General features: G+C 39.5%; 1 protein-coding gene across 1 annotated transcript in view; it reads right to left on the reverse strand.

Annotated features, from left to right (window-relative positions):
- Nucleotides 1-700: 700 nt before the first annotated feature.
- Nucleotides 701-23,371, reverse strand: part of LOC126248970 (malonyl-CoA decarboxylase, mitochondrial-like) — a 95,903-nt gene continuing 73,232 nt past the window's right edge. Inside the window, exons 10-11 of the mRNA XM_049950522.1 lie at nucleotides 16,762-16,867; nucleotides 701-1,002 (exon numbers count right to left, since the gene is read on the reverse strand). Coding sequence (XP_049806479.1) covers nucleotides 873-1,002; nucleotides 16,762-16,867 — 236 coding nt within the window. The 3' untranslated portion in view covers nucleotides 701-872. The remainder of the gene's footprint in view (nucleotides 1,003-16,761; nucleotides 16,868-23,371) is intronic.

Below are 23,371 nucleotides of genomic sequence, written 5' to 3' on the forward strand. Positions count from 1 at the left end.
CATACTGACTGAATCAACTGGTAACAGAGCTTACAACACATCTCTGGATTGCTTCCATGTCTTTCTTTAATCTGATGCGGTGAGGATCCCAAAGAACTGAGCAGTACTCAAGAATGGGCCACACAAGCATTCTGTATGCTGTCTGCTTTTTAGGTGTACTACATTCAATTTCTAGTCACTGCATTACATCTAGATACTTGATCAATGTGACAGTCAAGTAGCATGGCATTCAACCATTAGAGGAATGCTTCTCCCACCCATCCACAATAACTTACATTTATCCCTATTTTAAAAAAAAAAAAAAAAAAAAAAAAAAAAAAAAAAAACTGGCAATCATCACACAAATTAAAAGGTTATGTCAAAGCCCCTACAGTCATTCAACAATGATATTCCCCTGCACATAACAGCTTCACCTGCAAAACAGTCTTAGACTGTGCCTCGTTCTATCTGATATACCACTTATGTACACAGGGAACAAAAGTGGACCTATCACCTCCCTGGGGCACTCCTGACATTACCTTTCTTTCTGATGAATAGTCACCGTCCAGAAAAATGCACAGAGTTCCATCACTCTGAATGTCTTTTAAGCTAGTCACATCTTTGTGACTCTGTTCCATGTGCTCAGACCTTTGTTAACATTCAGCAGTGTGGTACTGCATGGACTACAAGACCACACACAAGCAGTAAATCAAACTGTAAATAATAGTAATACAACAATGAACAGTTTAATTTTCACTTATTTCCAAAACTATTTCAAATCACAACTTTCCATTATTTACAAGCTAGTCAAAGACAGAACTGCACAGACTAGCATATTCACATGTAATGATAACAAATGGACTGGAAACATTTTAACCGTATATCAATGGTAATTATATTTTTGATGGAAGTGAGATGAGTTCCGCAGCTGCTGTTGCGAGTTTGCTAATTTGCTCTGAGGCTGCAATGTATTGCTTTTCTTGGTAGTTTCGATGATTTGTTTCAGTTTCATCTAGAAAATACCTGGAAACCAGAAATGACTGTACTAAAGCCAGGATAACAAAATCAGTTTGTTTTATAACATGGAAATTAACAGAATTACAAAATACTAACTCATGTTCCTCAGATATAAAAAAAATATAAAGGTCTTCATTTTCATGGTAGTCATGCAATAATTGGTATGAAATTTGAAGTTCAAGTGATGTACTGGGCTACAATCAATATTTTAGTGGATTTCAGAACTGCACATTTCCAAATCTACTGCACATGCAGCACCAAATACCTAACAAATAATCAACACAATCTGAAAACTTGTAAAACTCTCATATTTACCATAAGTATTTATTATATTTTTTTAATTCTTACATGTTTCAGCATTTAGCATTTTTAAAGGAACAAAATCCTATAAAAGTATTTCGTCAAAGTTAATCACATGAAGCATAAGTTTGGTTGTATACTTCACATGATTAATTTTGATGTGATACTTTATATCAATAAGGTATTGTTCCTTTGAAAATGGCTTGAGATGTTGAAATGCTTAAGGATTACAGACGGGAGTTTTATTATAAGGGCAGAATATGACTGCCACACCTCACAAAGCTTTTATGCAATATGTATTTACAATTTACAAAGTTATGGCTGGAATATGAATATTCGAAGGAGTGAAGGTAATCACTCATTGTACAGATGTGGCACACACACATATACAAAATTTAAGTAGAGGTAGTTCACAAATGTCTGTGCCATGAAAACTTCTTTTTGTAGTACTTGTTTCATGAGGGGCAGGTATTGGTATGATCTGAAGAGTTGGAGGTTTTTATGGTAGAAGATTTGGTATCATGTTTACATGCCTGTTGACCACCTGAGTGTGTTAACTGTATACTGAGCAGTAACCTTTACTCCATCTACTGTAAAAAAAAATCTTAATGTGTTATCTTCCAATGTTATAAGTATTTTTTGTCATACGTAATTTTCGAATAATAATCTAGTTTGTTCATACCATTCACAGTACTTATTTGTCCTGGATATTCATAGTAGAAATGGTATATTGTTTGATAAATGCCACTAAGCACACTTCTTCAGGTAATTTTGAGGAAGTCACATGGCGTTAAATCACAAGATCTGAGGTTTCATGTAACAAAGGTGTATACAAGACCAGTGAAGCACATAATTTTGGTTTTGCTCTTTTTTTTCTTAGCTCTCAGGAAGGGCATTGTTGAATGCTTAGTTACAAGTTGAATCTTGTTTATGTGGATGTCTACCCCACAACATATGAATGATACAGTGAATGATTACTTCTACTCTTTCCATGGCTGAGATATGAAGAAACACTTTGTCAAAAATCTGTAGAATTTTCTGTCCTGTTTAACACCTACTTGGTGAGTAGGGATCTCTCCTCATACACAAAGATTATATTCCATGCTGAATTTTTACATCAATGTATTACTGTTTATGTAAGGTTTTAGAAAATAATATATCTTGGAACCAAATGAGTCATCTATTGTAACCTAGTGTTATGACAGAAAGAAGAAGCATGGCTCAGATATGTTTAGCTTTCTTATATTAGGTTTTGATTTGTTAAGATGTCAGACTGGCTCATTCAGCATGGCAACGACTTTCTCCCTCGCCAATACCAGTAAGAATTAAGCTAATACACAAACAAAAGTATATTACAGTATAACCAGTTTAACAAAAATTACTTTTAGTGAAAGTGTAGTTTATTTCTCAAATATCTACTCAAATAACTAACTAAAGTTGCTTATTATTATTGCAAAGAAAATACAGGGCTTTTCACATACAACACAGGTGTCACATCATATGTTGCACAAGTACTAATACTGGAGGGAAGCAGGCTCTTATCATCACACATAATTTGGCCCCATTCCTCATACTTTGGTGGGTGGTGTGTTGGTTTTAGCCAAACTAACTGAGTTAAATAGTTGGAAAGAAGCCTGAAAAAACTATTGTGACATTTAGCACTTGATACTGATGTGTGAGTTAGTTAGTTAGTTGGTTGGTTGTGTGTTTCATTGATCAATCGCACGGTATGGTAGCCGTTATGATGTGGAACATGTCAAGTGCACAAGAAATGCACATATGAAACAAATTTTTTTAATATATATGTATTACAATACAGAGTTAAGGATTAATATTTCTATTATTTACCCCATTCCCTTAAATGGCACAAAATGCATATAGTATATTTATAGATTTAAAGTTTTAACTACCTAAACTCTGTATGACCAGCATGAATTAATTTGACTTTGAAGCGATAACTCTAGTCAAAAAGGAAAATCTACACTCGCGCGAAATTTACACCTAAAAAATGTAAACAAAACTAGTGACTACCAGCCTTTTACGAAATACTTCCTTTTCGATCTAAATACGGTCAGAAAAGCAAAACCTTCAATTCACAGCCTAGAGAAGAAGTATATACACTAGTCTAAAATGCAATATTAACTAGATTAGCTCTTATTTCAATATTAATGACTTAACTTAGCGAGAGCTTTGTATACGCGCATCTGAGCAAGTATCTACTTACAAAACTGTGCACAAACACAAACTTAAACATTATAAAGTAATGGTAGGTCATCAATTGAGCAATTCAGATACTGTTGCTCAACATTAGTAGTGTAGTTGCCTACTGCAGCCCATGCATGATGGATTGGTTGATCCTGAAATGCTCTTCTTTTCTGATAAATCATGACTACATTTATCAGGGTACATAAACTTGCAGGACAATCAACAGTGGAGTTCTGAAAACCCTCATCAGTTGCATCCAGTTACATCTGTGACTGTCCTCTGTACTTTGTTACAGCTCCCATTTCCTCCTACGCAGTATTTTAATACCATTATTTAATGAAGTGGTACTTAATGGTAGCGCTTTTCTGTTTACAATTAGTTAATGAAAAACAGTTATTACAGAATGCCTCTAGTTTTATTTCTGTGTTTATGACACATTGTGTGATCTTGAGACAGCAGCAAGGACTTCCAGTCTGAACACTATGTAAGAGCCCACACTATCAGCTGGTACTGCAGCTTGGCTCTCACTTGTTTACATCAATCATTGAAAGCTGAGCAATTATTCATCTGAAGGAATGGCACCACAGAACCTACTTCCCTTTTTGCAAGACTTAAGAGGGTATAGAAATAAAGGTTGAAAGATTAACAACAACTTATTGGAGACCCATATGTCCTTAGAATATGAAAGTATGACTTCTCTTTATGGGCCCCACAAAGTTTGTGGATGAAGTAATTGGTTGACAGTTACCTTTGTTAGAGGAAAAGAAACAGAGTGCCAGCACTGCTGCCATCTTCTAGTACTCAAATGTAGGATTCTGTTTGCAAATGGGAAACACATTCAGAGCCCAGAAGTGTGTGGTTCAAAGACTTGTGCAGCTTGCAGTCCTTGCATTTTGTGACACAAACAGATGTAGCGGTTGCTGCACTAAGATTTAATCAAGAGTCAGAAAGAAGCAACCTTACAATGCCTGGATCACCAATCTAAAGGTTTTAGTTTAAGGTGTAGCTTTCTCTCCTCACAGTGTAAGACTTCCTACTGTGAGTCTTTAATTCGCGATGCAGTTGTGCATCTCACGATGCAGTTGTGCATCTAGCTCTTAAACAGAACATTTGAGATGTCACTCAGAGAAAATCTGACCGCAGTGTAAGTGAGGTTTTTGATAGCTCAGTCTTTTGACATTTTGTCAGTTGCACAATGTTCACTTGAAACTGACTTAGGCATAGCACAAGTGCAGCATTGACAACATTGTTTGCAAAGTTCAACTGCTGACTGGACAATTTTATTGTCACAATGCTCCTCACACAAGAATAGTGAATCAAAAACACAAAAATCATACACTGAGTTTTTCTGGAGTCACAGATGCCATGACTGTTCGGATCACAACATGACATGTTTTGTGTTCGTAACAGTTGTGGGCATGTAGCCATTTCATCTATGTGTATTAATGTACAGCACAGTATCAGGTTTACAAATAAAAAGATTAGTTAATATTATTTCGATGTAAACTGCGGACAGTACAAAATTTCACGTTTCACATTTCTTAATATATATATTGCTACTTCTCATTTGTACAAAGGTAAGCCTATGCCTTTCACTATGAAGGAAGTAGTTAATTCTGAACTCAATCACTTACATGTACAGGGTGTATTGACACAGACCTCATCTAGCACGTGCGTCTTACACATGATGGTGATTAATAATCCCAATGTCACAGGGAGAGTCTGTGGTGATTCTAATGTGTACCTGCAGTTAGTTGCATTAAATGCAGAGTCAAAATGTTTCATGGTATTAACAAATCATGTGGGCTCCCATTGGCAGTCAATTGCGTAACCATAATATTCTAAAAATACTTACAGCAGCTAATGTAGGGGATGCTGCAAGTTTCAAATTATCTTACTGCCCTTCATGGTCATATGGTCTACCCAGGAGCAACACCTAACTAGTATACAAAAGTTATTTAATAAACTCTACTTCACAGGGCTCAAATGCAAAAGGAGCAAAAGACCATGCCAAACATACTGGCAATCACTCAATGACTAAAAACTACAAGTAGGTCCGGTTGTTCCTGGGTAAAATGAGCTATTGCAGCAAATTCATTGCGCACACCACTCAGATTTTCTTTTCACCAACATAAAAATCAGTCATCAGCTACACAAAAGTTTTATCACATTCATTTTACTGGTTTCAACAGATTAATCTGTCATCCTCAGAAGTTTGATACTGGCTTAATTCATAGGTATGCTCATATCAAATAAGGATCAGATGATATAGGCATCCTACAACTAATAAATAAAAAATATAATAAGTTTGTTAAAACAGATGTACAATACTTAAGGATCAGAAAAACCACATACAGTATAGCCCCGCTTTTACGTTCCCGGAATTAACGTTTTCCCGCCATTTACGATATTTTTTTTATCGGTCCTGTCAAATTTCCTATGCCCACAATGTTAATTTGCACCTGATTTTGTGTCAACATATTTATAATTTTCCTGCGATTCACGCATTACGAAAAAATGTTTGTGGAGAAAATATGATGCTGGCATAATGTTGGCCATGCAGTAGTGCTTACAAATATTAAGTGGTTAAGTTTCTTGACACCAGGCACTCTAATCAGTGGATTTGAACGGGTAAATGAGTAAAAGTTGTAACAATTCATGCCTATCTCCCGCCACTTCCTAGCTCAATGTGGCATGGTGGTTGATGGGAGTAACTAGGTTAGTTTGAATGAAGATATCATGAATAATGACAACCATTTTTAAACTGTCTCTACTGCACAAATGCAGTTTTGTGTTACATGTGTATTTTTTGTGATGTTACACAAACAAACAATGTGAGTTATAGTTTGCATGAGTGTTTGTGGTTTTCTACTTAACTGATGAGGCACAGTACCTGATAACCTCAAAAAGCCGAGTACAGTGCAAGAGACGCAGAATAACACATATCCAAACACTATACAAAATACTTATTTACATATTTGCACTTGACAATGAGAAAAAATTCTTGAAACACGTCATGCTAAGCATGAAAAAATATGTAACTAGTGCAGTATTTCATTATTTAAATAATGAATGACAGCTGCAGGCTTTCCAAAAACATCGATGACGATGTTTGAAATTAAAAATTCTCGAAACATGTCATTAAGCATGACAAAATATGTAACAAGTGCAGTATTTCATTATTTAAGTAATGAATGACAGCTGCAGGCTTTTCAAAAACATCGATTATGACGTTTGAAATCACTTCCCAGACAGTAATCAATTCCAGTTACATCAGCAGTTTTTATTAAATAATAAACCTTTATCAGATAATAAAAAAGGCCCTAACAAGTCTTTTGATGCCTGTTATGAGCATACATCATACATAAAGCGCAAGGGGGTATCCTATACGTAACTTTTACAGCTTAAAACATTATTTCCCACTTTTTACATTTTCCCGCATTTTACACCATTTTTTTGAAGTCCCTTGAAAAGTGTAAAAGCGGGGTTTCACTGTATCTTCATTACAGAAACGGTAGTACCACATCACAAAAAGTAATTAATATATGCGATGTGTAGCAAGCACCTAACTGATAACTTGAAGGGAATTGATCATGCCCATATAGAAGGTAGGAGGGTAATATCCATAGAACCTTTTAAAACCACATAAAATGATCAGAATATCCACGGGTGTACTGCCGGTCTACAGTGTCCAATAGGCACAATATTTCGGCGATCATACATGTCGCCATCATCAGGTGAACTGACGGACTCCGCTCCTGTGAACGTGCCAGCACGGAAATCCGTACGCTATGGCTGCTCAGAGGGAACTGGGTTTGGTCGTGGCGGCAGCCGATTTAAATTCCCTCTGCCCGCGGCACGCTCCTTCCGCCATCCGCGCCCTGCGCCACGGTCGCGCAGTGGAACAGATTGCGACGGCGTCTGAGATGACGTCGGTGTGATGGCTCTGTCTGCCGTGGTCGTCACAACTATAAGTTTGCTCAATTTACTCTTGATTAACCCAATTGCTGGTTCCCAAGCCTTGCTAAGATTATAGCCACAGTCACGGTTTATGAGGTCGTCATTGGTGCGAATTTCGATGGCCTCTCTAACAACGCTGTCCCAGTATCTCGACATCTGTACCAGAATCCTCGTGCGTTCATACTCCATAGCGTGAATTTCCGACAAACAATGTTCAGTGACCGCCGACTTGCTCGGATACATCAGTCGAGTGTGCCTCTGGTGTTCATGGCATCGATCCTCGACGGTACGCATGGTCTCACCAATATACGACTTGCCACATTGACATGGAATCTGGTACACACTATATGAAAGAATTATTTTACAAATACTTACTTACTAAGATCACATTAATGCACTGAATTTAAAAGTTTAAAAAATGCCTTTTTTTATTTATAAGGTAATAAACATATAATAGAACTACTACAATACTTATTTCCAACAGACACATTACTGCACTGAAATGGTGAAGAAGTTATATTGCACTTACACAAACAAACAAACACACACACACAACACAACACAACACAACACAACACAACACACACACACACACACACACACACACACAAGTTGGTTCTACTGAGAAGTCATCAATGGAGAAGAAGGAGTTGGCCACCAATAAATCCTTTAGGCTTCTCTTAAACTGAATTTCATTGATTGTTAAGCTTTTTATGGTTGCTGGCAATTTAATGAAAATGCGTGTTCCTGAATAATGCACACCTTTTTGTACAAGAGTAAGTGACTTTAAATCCGTGTGAAGATTATTCTTATTTTTAGTATTGATTTCATGAATTGAACTGTTGGTTTGAAAAAGTTATATATCTTTAATGACAATTAAGGAATAAATATATTGGGAAGCAGTAGTTAGTATCCCTAGTTCCCTAAACAGGCTTCTGCAGGATGTTCTTGAGTTCACACAACATATAACTCTTATTGTATGTTTTTGTGCCTGGAAAACTTTAGCTTGGTTTGATTAATTACCCCACAAATAATCCCATATGACATTATGGAATGAAAGTAAGAATAGTACACCAGCTTTTTCATTTTTATATCCTCTATGTCTGACACAATTCGCATTGCAAATAGAGATTTGTTAAGACACTTCAGCAGTTGTGTGGTGTGCTCCTCCCAGTTAAATTTATTATCAAGCTGTAATCCCAAGAATTTAACACTGTCCACTTCTTCTATCTGTTTGTCATCATATGTTAGGCATATACTCGTGGGAAACCCCTTACAAGTTCTGAGCTACATTTAGTGTGTTTCTTCAAAGTTTAGTGACAAAGAACTGGCTAGGAACCATTTTATTAGCCAATATTTCTAAGACCACACTTGATTTGCTATTTATTGCAATGTTTGCATCATCAGCAAACAAAACAAACTTAGCATCTGGTGATGATTGGTCATTGATATACACAATAAAAAGTAAGGGCCCTAAGATGGAACCTTGTGGGACCCCACACGTAATTAGTTCCTAGTTGGATGATGCCTGATAGCTTAATACATGTCTCTTTCCTAATAACACCCTTTGTTTCCTGCCAGAGATATAAGATTTGAAACATTTTGCAGCATTTCCTATTACACCATAATATTCTAATTTACTTAAAAGGATATTGTGATTTACACAGTCAAATGCCTTTGACAGATCACAAAATATACCAGTTGCCTGCAATCCATCTGTTGATTGCTATGTGTTGCATATATTATGTATTGTATGTGATGTGACAGTCTGCCAGTTGCTACTCATCACAGAAATCTTTATTTTTTACAGTGTGACACTATTCATTGTTTCTTAAACAAATGGGCATGGTTTTTCTGAAGCTCAACTATTGTACATTTGTTTTAGCAAATCTGTTATACTTTTTTGTTGCTAAACCATTGTACATTTGTTTTGAATTAAGTTTTTATATTTTTTATTGATTATTTGTACGACACCTTTATCATCTATCCTTATTTGTTGATATCAGACTTCTGAAGATGACAGATTACCCTGCTGAAGCCAGTAAAGTGATTTCAATAAAGTGTTTGTGCAACTGATGATTGACCTTTCATGAAAATGCATCACAGCTGCTGAACAACAGCTATGAACAAATTCACAGATTCAGCACACACTCACCCAGCTTCATAAAATGGGGGAGGGGGAGGGATGGAGTCAAATTTCAGTTGTCTACCGTTTATCAAGCAGTTTCTCAACAATTATAGAAGTACAGATATCTACTCCTAGCCATGGCCCATGTTACAATTACACCTGCCAATTAGTTTTTGTGATAAATACCTCACAAAATACATCACAACGGTTGATATAAGCCATACTGTCACACAAGATGCAAGCCATCCCCCCACCAATTACCACTTGGCAACGTATCACATACATGTCCGCAACATTACCAATGTCACAAGTGAATTACATTCACAATATATGGCACCCCCCCCCCCCCCCCATGAACCATGGACCTTGCCGTTGGTGGGGAGGCTTGCGTGCCTCAGCGATACAGATAGCCGTACCGTAGGTACAACCACAACGGAGGGGTATCTGTTGAGAGGCCAGACAAACGTGTGGTTCCTGAAGAGGGGCAGCAGCCTTTTCAGTAGTTGCAAGGGCAACAGTCTGGATGATTGACTGATCTGGCCTTGTAACAATAATCAAAACGGCCTTGCTGTGCTGGTACTGCAAACGGCTGAAAGCAAGGGGAAACTACGGCCGTAATTTTTCCCGAGGGCATGCAATCAAACCAGTCTCAGGACTGAAGACCACAACAACAACATATATGGCATTAAGGGTATTAATTAGTTTCATGTTTTTTCCTCAAGGTACTACACTACATTTTAGTTTACTATGGACCACAAGATATTAATTTCACTTTTTGACACATAGATGAATCTATCCGATAAACAACTGCGACAGTGGGTCTTGCTTTCAGGCAATTTTAGCTATGTGAACACCAGTCTACCACTAAACATACCAATGACAAATCCCTATCATGTCTATCAACAGGTTTCAAGCATCACTTTCACAGGCAGGAAGCACTTCGTCTGCTGTTAGGTGAAGACATCATGACACACTGAACTAATTCTCAGTAATGTCATGGGAAGTTACTAAATTAATTGATCAAGACCTGTCTCTATGGAAAGTACCTCAGTATACCTCTCACAGAACCTCCACAAAACTATGTAACTGGCACTACATTTCATTGTACCTCAGACTAAATATTAGCCATGGGGTATTTACACTGATCACAAAAGTCTGTGTGCATAAAGATAATCCCATCCAAGCTTTGTCATCACATTTTCCAACTACCCCATCAGGCACACAGACTAATGTATAGAATGAAGGCATTGGCCTGCTATTATCAAACATGCTGTCCAGCCCTGCTAATCTTGTGTACAGACCAATCAGCTTCAAAGTAGCAATTTTCCCTTTGGCCTAATCCTTATCATTTATGAAACGCTGTTCCAATGCTGCAACGTTAGGCATGAGCACTTGCAACTGTCCCTCATCTTGCTCGCAGGCAGGTGTAGGTGGTATAGGCAACTTTCCAGATGGCCTGATTCCATGAATTCTACGCATATGCAATCTGCTTCACCACAGCTGTCTGCTTGAGCTTGACCAGTAGACCATACCCATATACACTACAGCCCAGCTGCAAGACTGCCCTCACATCCGCTATTTGCCCATCCCTGCCTGCCCTGTGCCCCTGCTTGCCAAGTTGCAATCGGGCAGGCATGCAAGCCACAACAGCCTGATCAAGGGCAATGGGTAAAGATTGATTTTGTAGACCAATTTCAGAGGTTATGTGGTTATTATTTGGGGTGCTCTTTCAAATGGTCTTTATGTTGCCCAGATATCACCAATGATGACCTAATCTACAATCTGGGCAATGGAAACTATATTCGCTAATAAAGGGAGCATTACTCACTATATAATAAGATAATGAAAAAAGCATATTTGTGCCATCAACTGTACAATTGCATATTTATTCTCTACCAGTTTCAGCTACAACTATCTTCATGGAAAACAAACAGTATACATCAATGAATCAAAAATACATTTTTGTCATTGATGTATACTGTTTTTCTCCTGTGAGGATGGTTGTTGTAAATGAAATGAGTAGAGAATAAATATACAATTGTACAGCTGATGGTGCAAATATGCTTTTTTTTTAAATGTTTAACAGCCATAGACAGTCACCTAAGAAAACTTTAAGATAATGATCCAAAATACATCTACGGCACACTCCACTCCCTTTTTTTTTTTTTTTTTTTTCAAAGCAATTAATTAATAAATCTCACTGCCTCTTCATTCTATACAGTGCCCAATTACGAGGCAGAGCATCTAGCACAAACATTGAAGTCCCAGATGAATTACATGGAACAAAAATTCCTGAGGGCACTCTGACATGCTTCCATGCTTACTAGCATGTCACCACAGTAAATAGCAGCAGACTGGCAGTGACTTCACGTGGTTGCAAACAACAGATGATCTTCAACTTGGTGCTCCTGACCCTGGGAGCACAGGTACCATGAACACACCTGTAATACTATATACGCACACTTGGCAGGACTCACAAATTTGGCTGTAAACCATGGTGGACCAAAGGAATCATCATAGGTCACAGGGTTGTAGCCACACAGGAGAAACCTGTGTGGCACTGAAACTAGTTTTGGCAATGAAACCTAAAGAATGAGTCACCCTGATACAACCATGGGAGGACCCAAGTAACTGTAATAGACTGTGAACCACAGCTGACCCTAGCCTACAGTGCGGCCTCTCAGTAAAGTGCAATACAAGGACAAGTAAAATTCCTCATCTCAGCCTCCGGCAATTCTTAAGTACTTCTTCCTCCTCCACAGTGAGACTGTTATGCTGAGACTATCACTTGCAATGATAAGCACATAACTGCTGGAGGATGAATCACTTTGTGCAACAGAGGAAGCACCAGCCATGGTGACTGCAGAGGCACAAACTCTAGAGCCCTCTTCTCCACCACCTATTGTCCCCGAGACCCAGATTATGATTACTGCCAGCTCTGAGCCACTGGTGACACTGATGGGAATACTCACCATTCTTCCCTCCCCCCCCCCCCTGCCCCGCACCCTTTCACCACTACCAGTTCCAGTTCTGCCCCACGAACTATTATTGCTCCTATGAAAAAGTTAAAGGGAGGACGGATTTGTATCTGTCCTGTCATGCAACACTGAAATATGAGTGCACTTTATTGCTGATGATGGTATTTGTACGCATCCTAGTTCTCGTCCATGATGTGCACACACAAAGAGGTTGTATGAGGAGCATCAGTAAGCCAATTTCAGTTGAAAAAAAAAAAAGTGGAACTTGTGGACTATCATGGAATATTCCCACTTCAGCCCCTATAGTTACATGAAGTTGCAGTAGGTGGCAGTGGTATACACAACCTTCAAAATGGTGTCATAATGGAGGTGCATTCCAAGCAGAAAGCTTTCACTAAGTTTCATTTGGCAGAAAAGCAGAGCATCACAGATATTCATAGGCATGTGCGAAATGACTACAGAGACCTATCAGTGAACAAAAGCATAGTGCATCATTGTGTGAGGCGTGTGTCATCATCACAACAAGGTCGCACAAATCTGTCCATCCTCCAGCATGCTGACCAGCTGCACATAGTAGAGCCCTGCAATGTCATAATGCACACACACTCTCATTCAAGCTGACTGATAGATCACAATCAAACACTACACTACACAACTACACATCTCTGTTGGTAGTGCTGACACTATCGTCCGCCAGATGAGATACTCAACATGTGTGCTCACTGTGTTCCTCACTGACTAACAGAAGACCATAAGAGCAACAAAGGACCATCTGTGTGGAATTGTTTACACGTTATGAGGCTGATTGTGACAATTTTTTGTCAAAAATCATCAAAGGTGATGAAACATGGGTTCATTGCTTAGAACCGTAAACAAAATTGCAGTCCATGGAGTGGCACCACACCACCTCTCCTCAGAAGAAAAAGTTCAAACCCATACCCTCAGCTGGCATAGTCATGCCGATGGTCTGTGACTCTGAAAGAATTATTTCATTTGATGTCCTCCCTCATGGTGCAGAGATCAACTCTGTACTGTGCTACCATCAGGAAATTGAAGAAACAACTTCAGCATATTCATCACCACAAAAATGCAAATGAACTTCTCCTTCTCCATGACAATGCAGGGCCTCACACAAGTCTGTGCACCCAAGAGCAGCTCACAAAACCTCAGTGGACTGTTCTTCGTTATCCATCCTACAGCCCTGGTCTCACACCTTCCGACTTCCATTTGTTTGGCCCAATAAAAAATGAACTCCGTGGAAAGCAGTACGCGGACGATGAGAAGGTTATTGATGCAGAAAGACTTTGCTCTGATGTTGACCAGTATAGTGGTACCATGCATGAATAAGGCCGTTGCACTGAACAGAGTTTATGTTGAAAAATAGGGTTTTGTAGCCAAAACAGTTGGGAATAATATGGTTTATTGGAATCCTGAAAAAAATCAAACTACTTTCATAAAAAGTAAGTGTTGCTTTTACTTACTGAATGCCCCTCGCAATAATCCTGTATCACGAGCGGAACGGAAAATAAAATGGACCTATGCACCACAACCGTTCACGAAGCATTACACAGCTGACATTCTCTTATCAACACAAACTGTGCTTGGAGCTGGAGTTAGATTATGTGCATGTGAGGTGATAAGACATTTGTTGTCATTGTACTATAGTGTAGATTAACTTCATGTTGTTGTTGTTGTTGTTGTTGTTGTTCTTGTGGTGGTGGTCTTCAGTCCTTAGACTGGTTTGACGCAGCTCTCCATGCTACTCTATCCTGTGCAAGCTGCTTCATCTCCCAGTATCTACTGCAGCCTACATCCTTCTGAATCTGCTTAGTGTATTCATCTCTTGGTCTCCCTCTATGATTTTTACCCTCCATGCTACCCTCCAGTACTAAACTGGTGATCCCTTGAGGTCTCAGAACAATGTCCTACCAACCTATCCCTTCTTCTAGTCAAGTTGTGCCACAAACTCCTCGTCTCCCCAATTCTATTCAAGACCTCCTCATTAGTTATGTGATCTACCCATCTAATCTTCAGCATTCTTCTGTAGCACCACATTTCGAAACCTTCTATTCTCTTCCTGTCCAAACTATTTATCGTCCATGTTTAACTTCCATACATGGCTACAGTCCATACAAATACTTTCAGAAACGACTTCCTGACACTTAAATCAATACTCGATGTTAACAAATTTCTCTTCTTCAGGAACGCTTTCCTCACCATTGCCAATCTACATTTTATATCCTCTCTACTTCGACCATCATCAGTTATTTTGCTCCCTAAATAGCAAAACTCCTTTACTACTTTAAGTGTCTCATTTCCTAATCTAATTCCCTCAGCATCACTCGACTTAATTCGACTACATTCCATTATCCTCGATTTGCTTTTGTTGATGTTCATCGTATACCCTCCTTTCAAGACACTGTTCATTCCGTTCAACTGCTCTTCCAAGTCCTTTGCTGTCTCTGACAGAATTACAATGTCATCGGTAAACCTCAAACTTTTTATTTCTTCTCCATGGATTTTAATACCTACCCCGAACTTTTCTTTTGTTTCCTTTGCTGCTTGGTCAATACACAGATTGAATAGCATTGGGGAGAGGCTACAACCCTGCCTCACTCCCTTCCCAACCACTGCTTCCCTTTCATGTCCCTCGACTCTTATAACTGCCATCTGCTTTCTGTACAAATTGCAAATAGCCTTTCACTCCCTGTATTTTACCCCTGCCACCTTCAGAATTTGAAAGAGAGTATTCCAGTCAACATTGTCAAAAGCTTTCTCTAAGTCTACAAATGCTAGAAACGTAGGTTTGCCTTTCCTTAATCTTTCTTCTAAGATAAGTCGTAGGATCAGTATTGCCTCACGTGTTCCAACATTTCTACGGAATCCAAACTGATCTTCCCCGAGGTCGGCTTCTACCAGATTTTCCCATTCGTCTGTAAAGAATCTGCGTTAGTAATTTGCAGCTGTGACTTATTAAACTGATAGTTCATTAATTTTCACATCTGTCAACACCTGCTTTCTTTGGGATTGGAATTATTATATTCTTCTTGAAGTCTGAGGGAATTTCGCCTGTCTCATACATCTTGCTCACCAGATGGTAGAGTTTTGTCAGGACTGGCTCTCCCAAGGCTGTCAGTAGTTCTAATGGAATTTTGTCTACTCCCAGGGCCTTGTTTCGACTCAGGTCTTTCAGTGCTCTGTCAAACTCTTCAAGCAGTATCATATCTCCCATCTCATCTTCATCTACATCCTCTTCCATTTCCATAATATTGTCCTCAAGTACATCGCCCTTGTATAGATCCTCTGTATACTCCTTCCACCTTTCTGCTTTCCCTTCTTTGCTTAGAACTGGGTTTCCATCTGAGCTCTTGATATTCATGTAAGTGGTTCTCTTTTCTCCAAAGGTCTCTTTAATTTTCCTGTAGGCAGTATCTATCTTACCCCTTGTGAGATAAGCCTCTACATCCTTACATCTGTCCTCTAGCCATCCCTGCTTAGCCATTTTGCACTTCCTGTCGATCTCATTTTTGAGACGTTTGTATTCCTTTTTGCCTGCTTCACTTACTGCATTTTTGTATTTTCTCCTTTCATCAATTAAATTCAGTATCTCTTGTTACCCAAGGATTTCTACTAGCCCTCGTCTTTTTACCTACTTGATCCTCTGCTGCCTTCACTATTTCATTCCTCAAAGCATTCTTCTTCTACTGTATTTCTTTCCCCCATTCCTGTCAATTGTTCCCTTATGCTCTCCCTGAAACTTCAGTTTATCCAGGTCCCATCTCCTTAAATTCCCACCTTTTTGCAGTTTCTTCTGTTTTAATCTACAAGTTCATGTTACTATAAGTTTTATATTCATCCCCATCTACCTATCCATCTCTGGACACCGTGTGAACTGGAATGTTTCCACATATTCCATTGATTTTTATAGTACTCTGCATTTTGTTATGAGACTGGCACTTTTGCCTATGTTATTTAATAAATTTCACAGAAATTCATGCACTCTGGCATCGACAATCATGCAAGACATAGAACATAAGTTGTCAATCTATGTCGGTTTACAATATATCGAAAATACTTCCATGTGAGAGGTAATAAGCCAACCTCCCACTACTGATATGTAATGAGTGCACTAACTCTATTCTTGTGATACTGTCATATTAAACACACAATAAGAGCTCCAAAAGAACACAATACCTGTAATTAACCATCATTCCATAGGAATTATTTAAACCACGAGCAGTTAAGTCGGCTCTCCAATTAAGACGCCACATTACAGCCCCATTTCGGAGATGGAAATTTGCTGGAACAACAAAAAGTCCATTAACACAAAGATTGCTGCAAGGACTGCGTGCACAATGCTATACTACAGTAGAGCTTACCACAATCACTTTTTGTGAATCATAGTATAAATACACAGCAAGCCTGAATTTTCCATTCACAACAAAATTAAACAATAAATGCCTGGCTCCCCATCCTAGCAAGCAAAGAGCCCCCAAAATTAGCTGATCCCAGTTAGAAACAACATCAGACAGAAAAGTCCTAGACAACACAGAACTCCGTATACACCAAGATGTAGCCCTAGAAACAGACTTAAATCCTGGTCACTTTTATGGAAAATCAGCAAAGACCTGCAGTTTTTGACTCCAAGACAACTTGGAATCAACCATGGGCTGTAAGTGGACATAAGAACCGATACTTGGTGGACAATGCCAATAAGAAAATCGATGGATTCAACCTCCCAAGCAAATTGTGGACTACTTTGAATTTCCTACCAGACAATCATAACCATGAGTGTGGGGAAATCCAATCAATGGACAAATTACTTGTGTGTGACATGCATGACTATGAGGGTGATCTGAAGGACCGAAAGAGACTCTCCGATTCAGCCACAGAGGGACTCAATAATATTTGAAATATTGTATAGTATTAAATGAACATAAACTAAAACTAAACTCCATCTGAACAGGTTCTGGAAGGCCCAATGGTACCGACCGGCCGCCATGTCATCTTCAGCCCAGAGGCATCACTAGATTCGGATATGGAGGGGCATGCAGTCAGCACACCACTCTTCCTGCCGTATGTCAGTTTACCAGACCGGAGCCGCTACTTCTCAATCAAGTAGCTCCTCAGTTTGCCTCACAAGGGCTGTGTGCATTATACGAAAATAAGTACGTAATACTGTAACTCAGAATAGAGCTATCAGAATATTTTAGATAATACATAATGCGATGAATGCCTTTGTAAACACTGAATGAATGAATGACTGAATAAATAAATAAATTAATTAATGGGCCCTGCCCTGCCTACTGGTATCAGATTGGTAGAAGTCAGACCTCCGAGTAAGCCTGTGGTGAAGACGGTACACCAGAACATGCTCTCCAGGGGTGTCCACTGTACGCCGATGATGCTGACACTGATCGGCAGCAACTCAGTCAATACAGATGACTCGATGTTAAGGGAATACTGCATTGTGAGACAGAATGGCAAATCTTGGACAACACTGGTGGTGCTATTTCAAGAAAGGCTTGGGTAGTGCATTACCATATCAATCAAGCCCTGTCTACAGTGCTATGAGAGGTTGTGACAGAAATCGAGAAGCAATGCAGTGAAAACAGCTGAGGTCAACAGTTGGCTCAGAAGAACTACCAATTCTGCACACTCGGTCACCATAACACCAACAGAGAGAAAAACAGCTCTGGGCTGTCTCTCGCCATCTGAGGAACTACAAACAGGGTGACATGGGGTGGCATGTGGCTGCTCTCCTTCCCGGCAACAACAATTTTCCTTTGGAACAGAGGATCATCCCCTGCAACCAGAGAACCTTCAAATAATGGAAGAGGCAGATGCAACCACAACACCATCCACAGTGCCCAAGGAACTAGCAAGGCATGCCTATGAAACAGGGAACAATGGCTTACGTTGTGGAATGTGACAGACAAGAACTGAAGTTGTAATAATAATAGTAGGCATAGATTTGGTAGTACACATAGTTTTTTTTATAGAAAAAGTAGTTTCTTTAATTATTTAATTACTTATTCATATTTATATTATTATTGTTACCATTATTATTATTATTAGTAGTAGTAGTAGTAGTAGTAGTAGTAGTAGTTATGGTAATGGCAGGTAGTATTGTGTAGGATAATTAAGTAATAACGTACATTGCATAACTTGTGTAAGAATCAATACAACCTATGTTTAAGTTATAGGCAACAGGCTGCAATAAAATAAACAAACAAATAAATGTTTGTCTAAAAAGGACGGTATTTACATGAGCTTGGACCACCACTAATTTTGCAACAGGAACACTTTCCCTACTGCAGAACCAGGCCATGAGGTGTAGTCATCAGGCAACTGTGACATCTCTCCCACAGTGGCCCTGTCCTTCCACTGCAGCACTGGTGTGCTGTGATGATGTCACAACTTTGTTGTTCAGGAGAGCTCAATGATTACGTCCGCAATGTTGGCAGTCTGAATACGGTTTCTTGCGCAAGATCACCTACCACTGAGGCTCCGTGTACCACTTTTCTACTACATCTGTCTACCGAGTTGATGACGTCTGTCTGCTGAGTTGATAAAGAGCCTTTTCTGCTAGGCTAACCACGCCACAGAGATCAACTGGTTGTTGTTTGGATGTTATGACATATACAAGAGGTCATAAAGTTTCAAATATAACCATGAAAAAAATAAAATTTAATTTTTGTTTGTCAGCTGATCCACACCTGCAGTCCTGGTACACAATGAAATCTCTGTACCACAGTATCATAAGATGTTGCTAGAGGAGCCAAAACAAAATGGTGCAAACTGCTGATAAAGATGAATTCTTTAGCCATCTGGATTGGTCCTACACAATTACAACATATCTGCAGTTTCCACAAATGAACTATTGAATCACAGATACTTCACTCTATCAGTGGGCTATGTCACCTCAGTGGGCTATGGCACCTCTAGCATCACACTATTGTACTTTGGTGGAGACACTTCAGTGGGTACCAGGACTGCAGATATTTACTGGCAAACAAACAAAAAATTAAATATGTAACTTTATTTTTTCAATTTTAACTCATCTGTAGAGGCCCAAGGTGGTTAAACTCTACAATGGCAGGGTTGAGGTGGTGGATCATTGTTATGATGATGACCGGAGGTCACTCACAGAAACATCATTATTAGTCATACATTTTACTGAAGAACAAGCTGCAACACTCGTAACAATGCTCTGTGGTGGCAACACCACCCTGGGCACAGCTGATGGCAGTGATTATGGCAGCACTGTTACGACAGGCGGCCAGCAGCTCATTATGACGCTACTCACAGGATGGGAATGCTGACACACAGAGGCCACAGCACCACGTATACTTCCTGGGCATGGCTCAAGGCTGAGCCATGCTGGTAGGTGTAGAAATCCACTGTGATTCTCACAGAGAAAGATAGCCCCTCATCAGTGTTGTCCACCTCTGCAAGTGGAGACATACTGCATCAGTATTTCCACCCACACATAGGTGTTCGAGCAGCTGCACCACCCTGATCTCAAGCATCTACCCTTCAGGACAGAAGGATGGCTGTGACTGATGTGAGCCCACAGGTGGCTCACCAGCTCGAAGGCATTAAGTCCACAGTGGCAAACTTACTGCCGGCAGTAGGCTTGTATCTGTGGATGCCAACTCTCACAGCAGCTGCTTGCCAGAAGATGTTGCCCCGTCGACTGGTGTACACGTACCCTTACAGATGGTGCTGCCAGATGGCGGCCACCTCAGCTAAAAATGATGGGTATTCGCACTAGTTTGGTGCCTACTTGTTTTGCTGAAGCACCACTTCCGACCACATATGCAAAAAAAAAAAAAAAAAAAAGGCTGCTCGCAGGTGTAGTAACTGCTCGGCCAATGCTGCAGTGGCCCTGCCTTCCTGCTGTATCAACATTATTATATTGTTGATCACTGGTTTAGACCACCATGTGGATACTGACCAGTGGCACTGATGCATGTGACGTAACAATGTTTTGATCTGCTTCACACGCACTCACTACCATAGTGTTTTGCAACAGCTGTGGCAGCATCGCTATTTTAGACAGTAGCATCAAAAAATAGTGCCGGTGCTACAGATTCTTCCACAGCTTCTTGGTAGGGCAAACTCATAATTACAAATGAAAACAACAGTATTATGGATGTTCTATAATATTAATCTATTTTGTTAACTGGTTTTCAGCTTACAAGGCCACCATCAGAATTTAACTAGCTATCATCATCAAAGAGGGTAAGATACTGATTAACAACACTGAAAAAGATGTTACACATTGAAAGTGAGGTAAAAACAAAGAGTAAATGTTTTTGTACTTCACTGTCAATGTCTGACATCTTTTTCACTATTGTTCACCAGTATTTTACTCTCCTTGATAATGATAGTTAAAGTCCAACAATTGCCTTGTAAGCCAAACACTGGTTAACAGTAGCTTTTGATTAATGTGTCAGTGACAAGTAGCTTGATGAAACTTTGACCATACATAGAAAGAACTGCTCAAGTATTGTACAGGAGGTAACTGACAGAAATATGCAATCAGACAAAAAGAAATGACACTTATTGAAAGACAATAATTACAAAGAAGTCACCACAATGTATGGTGGTCCCCTGGACATAACAAAAGGCAGGACAGAGTTCTCAACAGGGTGTGTGATCGCCACAGACAGCAGTGCATGCTTTACAAGGTGCTCCCTTGCTGGACACAAAGTTTGTTAGGAATTCTCATGAAAGAGCTTTTCATTTCTCATCCAGCATGGTTGACAGCTGTTGGGTGGTTGTTGGTGCATGTGGACATGCTGCAATACAACTAAACACATTCCACATTTGATCGATGGAATTTAAGTTTGGAGAATGGGCAGGCCAGTCCATTCTCCAAATATCCTCCCAGTCCAAGAGTTCCTCCACCTGCACTGTTTGATGCAGTTGTGCATTGTCATCCATAAAAATGAAGTCTGGAACGAATGCATCCCTGGAAAGACACACATGGGGAAGTAGTATAGTGTTATAATAATGTCAACATGTGAGCTTATCACGCCCATTTGAGGTCAGTATGCCCATGGAACATTGTGTGTTCCCACGCCATAACACATGGTCTGCCAAACTGATCATGTTTGACAATGTTCCTGGGTGTATTACATACCCTCATATGGCATGAGGTGGGATCATCTAATGCACTCATGAACATTGTCAAACATGACCATGTTCCTGGGAGCATTACATACCCTCATATGGCAAGAGATTGGATCATCTAATGCACCTAGGAACATTGTCGAGTGTGATTGTTTTGGTATTCCAGGTGTTATGGTGGTGGGAGACATACTGTTGCAAGGGTGTACGGACCTCCTAATCTTTTAACATGGTACACTAATCAGTCAATGTTATTGTGACACTGTACTCCTTTCCCAGGTACAAAGCCTAGGGTGCATTTGGCCCCGACTTCATTTTTATGGGTGACAATGGGCAACCACATTGAATAGCGCAGGTGGAGCAGCCCTTGTAATGAGAGGTTATTTGACAAATGGACTGGCATGCCCATCCCCCAACTTAAATCCCAGTAAACAAGTGTGAGATGTGTTGGAGAAACATACTGCAGCATGTCCACTTGCACTTACAAGCACCCAGCAGTTGTCAAACACACTGGCGGAGGAATGGACTGCCCTAGCACAATAATTTCTTACCAACCTTGTGGCCAGCAAGGGAGCACATTGCAGAGTGTGCCTTGCCATACCATGTACCACCTTTTGTTATGTCCAGGGGAACCATCATAAATTTTTTTTTATTATTTATTTATTTATTGTTCCGTGGGACCACATTAAGGAGAAGTCTCCATGGTCATGGAACGAGTCAATACATGAAATTATAATACGATTGTAGAAACAGATAAAATGAAATATAAGAAACATATTCAGTTGTAGATTGTAGAAACAGATAAAATGAAATATAAGAAACATATTCAGGCAACAAGTTGTTAGTTTAAATAGAGAAAATCAAGAATGTAACACTGGAATTTGCTTAATTTTTTAGCTCTTCCAGCAGCTCCTCGACAGAATAGAAGGAGTGAGCCATGAGGAAATTCATGGCTCACTCATGGTGACTTCAGTGTAGAAGCACTCATAATATGTTGTAGATGATTTTGTACATGTTACTCATGACCGCCAATTGTGGCTATTTGGAAATGTACTTGTATTATGTTTCAGTATTTACAAAGAAGGCAATGGTTTGATAATGGAAATCATTTCTGAAATCTGAAACTAATCACCACAAATAAAGGATACTTCTCATCGTAACTTTGACAGAATTACATAGAACAATTTAAAAGAGCAGATAAGTTACTGAATAAATATTGTTCAGTAACTAACTCCATACTGAATCAACAGCCTAATGGGCAGGTTACAGAAGCATTAACAACTTCTCAGAAGTAAAGCACCTTAAGGCTGCTGAAAGAAGGATATGATATTCGCTGCTACTGCCACTGGTTTCATGGCTGCTGAGATTTATGACATCCAGTAGTACATCGCTCGATTAAATCCACCATCTATGCACTTAACAATCAAAAATACACACCAACATAGTGTCACTGTACTGTCATTCAAACATTATGTGCTACCATGTTTATAACATATTTTAAAGGAGAATTTGCCTAACTTGTTGCCAGACCATGTCACTATCTGTATGCTTAGATCAAATGTAGTTTGATGCGCTCGTGTACATTTAAATTTTGCAAGCAGCAACATGATCTACAGTGGGAGGTCCTTGGCAGCAGTCATGAATATCTGAATAGCTACAATGGAAA

Source organism: Schistocerca nitens, chromosome 3 (assembly GCF_023898315.1).
Source record: "Schistocerca nitens isolate TAMUIC-IGC-003100 chromosome 3, iqSchNite1.1, whole genome shotgun sequence".
Classification (NCBI taxonomy): Eukaryota; Metazoa; Arthropoda; class Insecta; order Orthoptera; family Acrididae; genus Schistocerca; species Schistocerca nitens.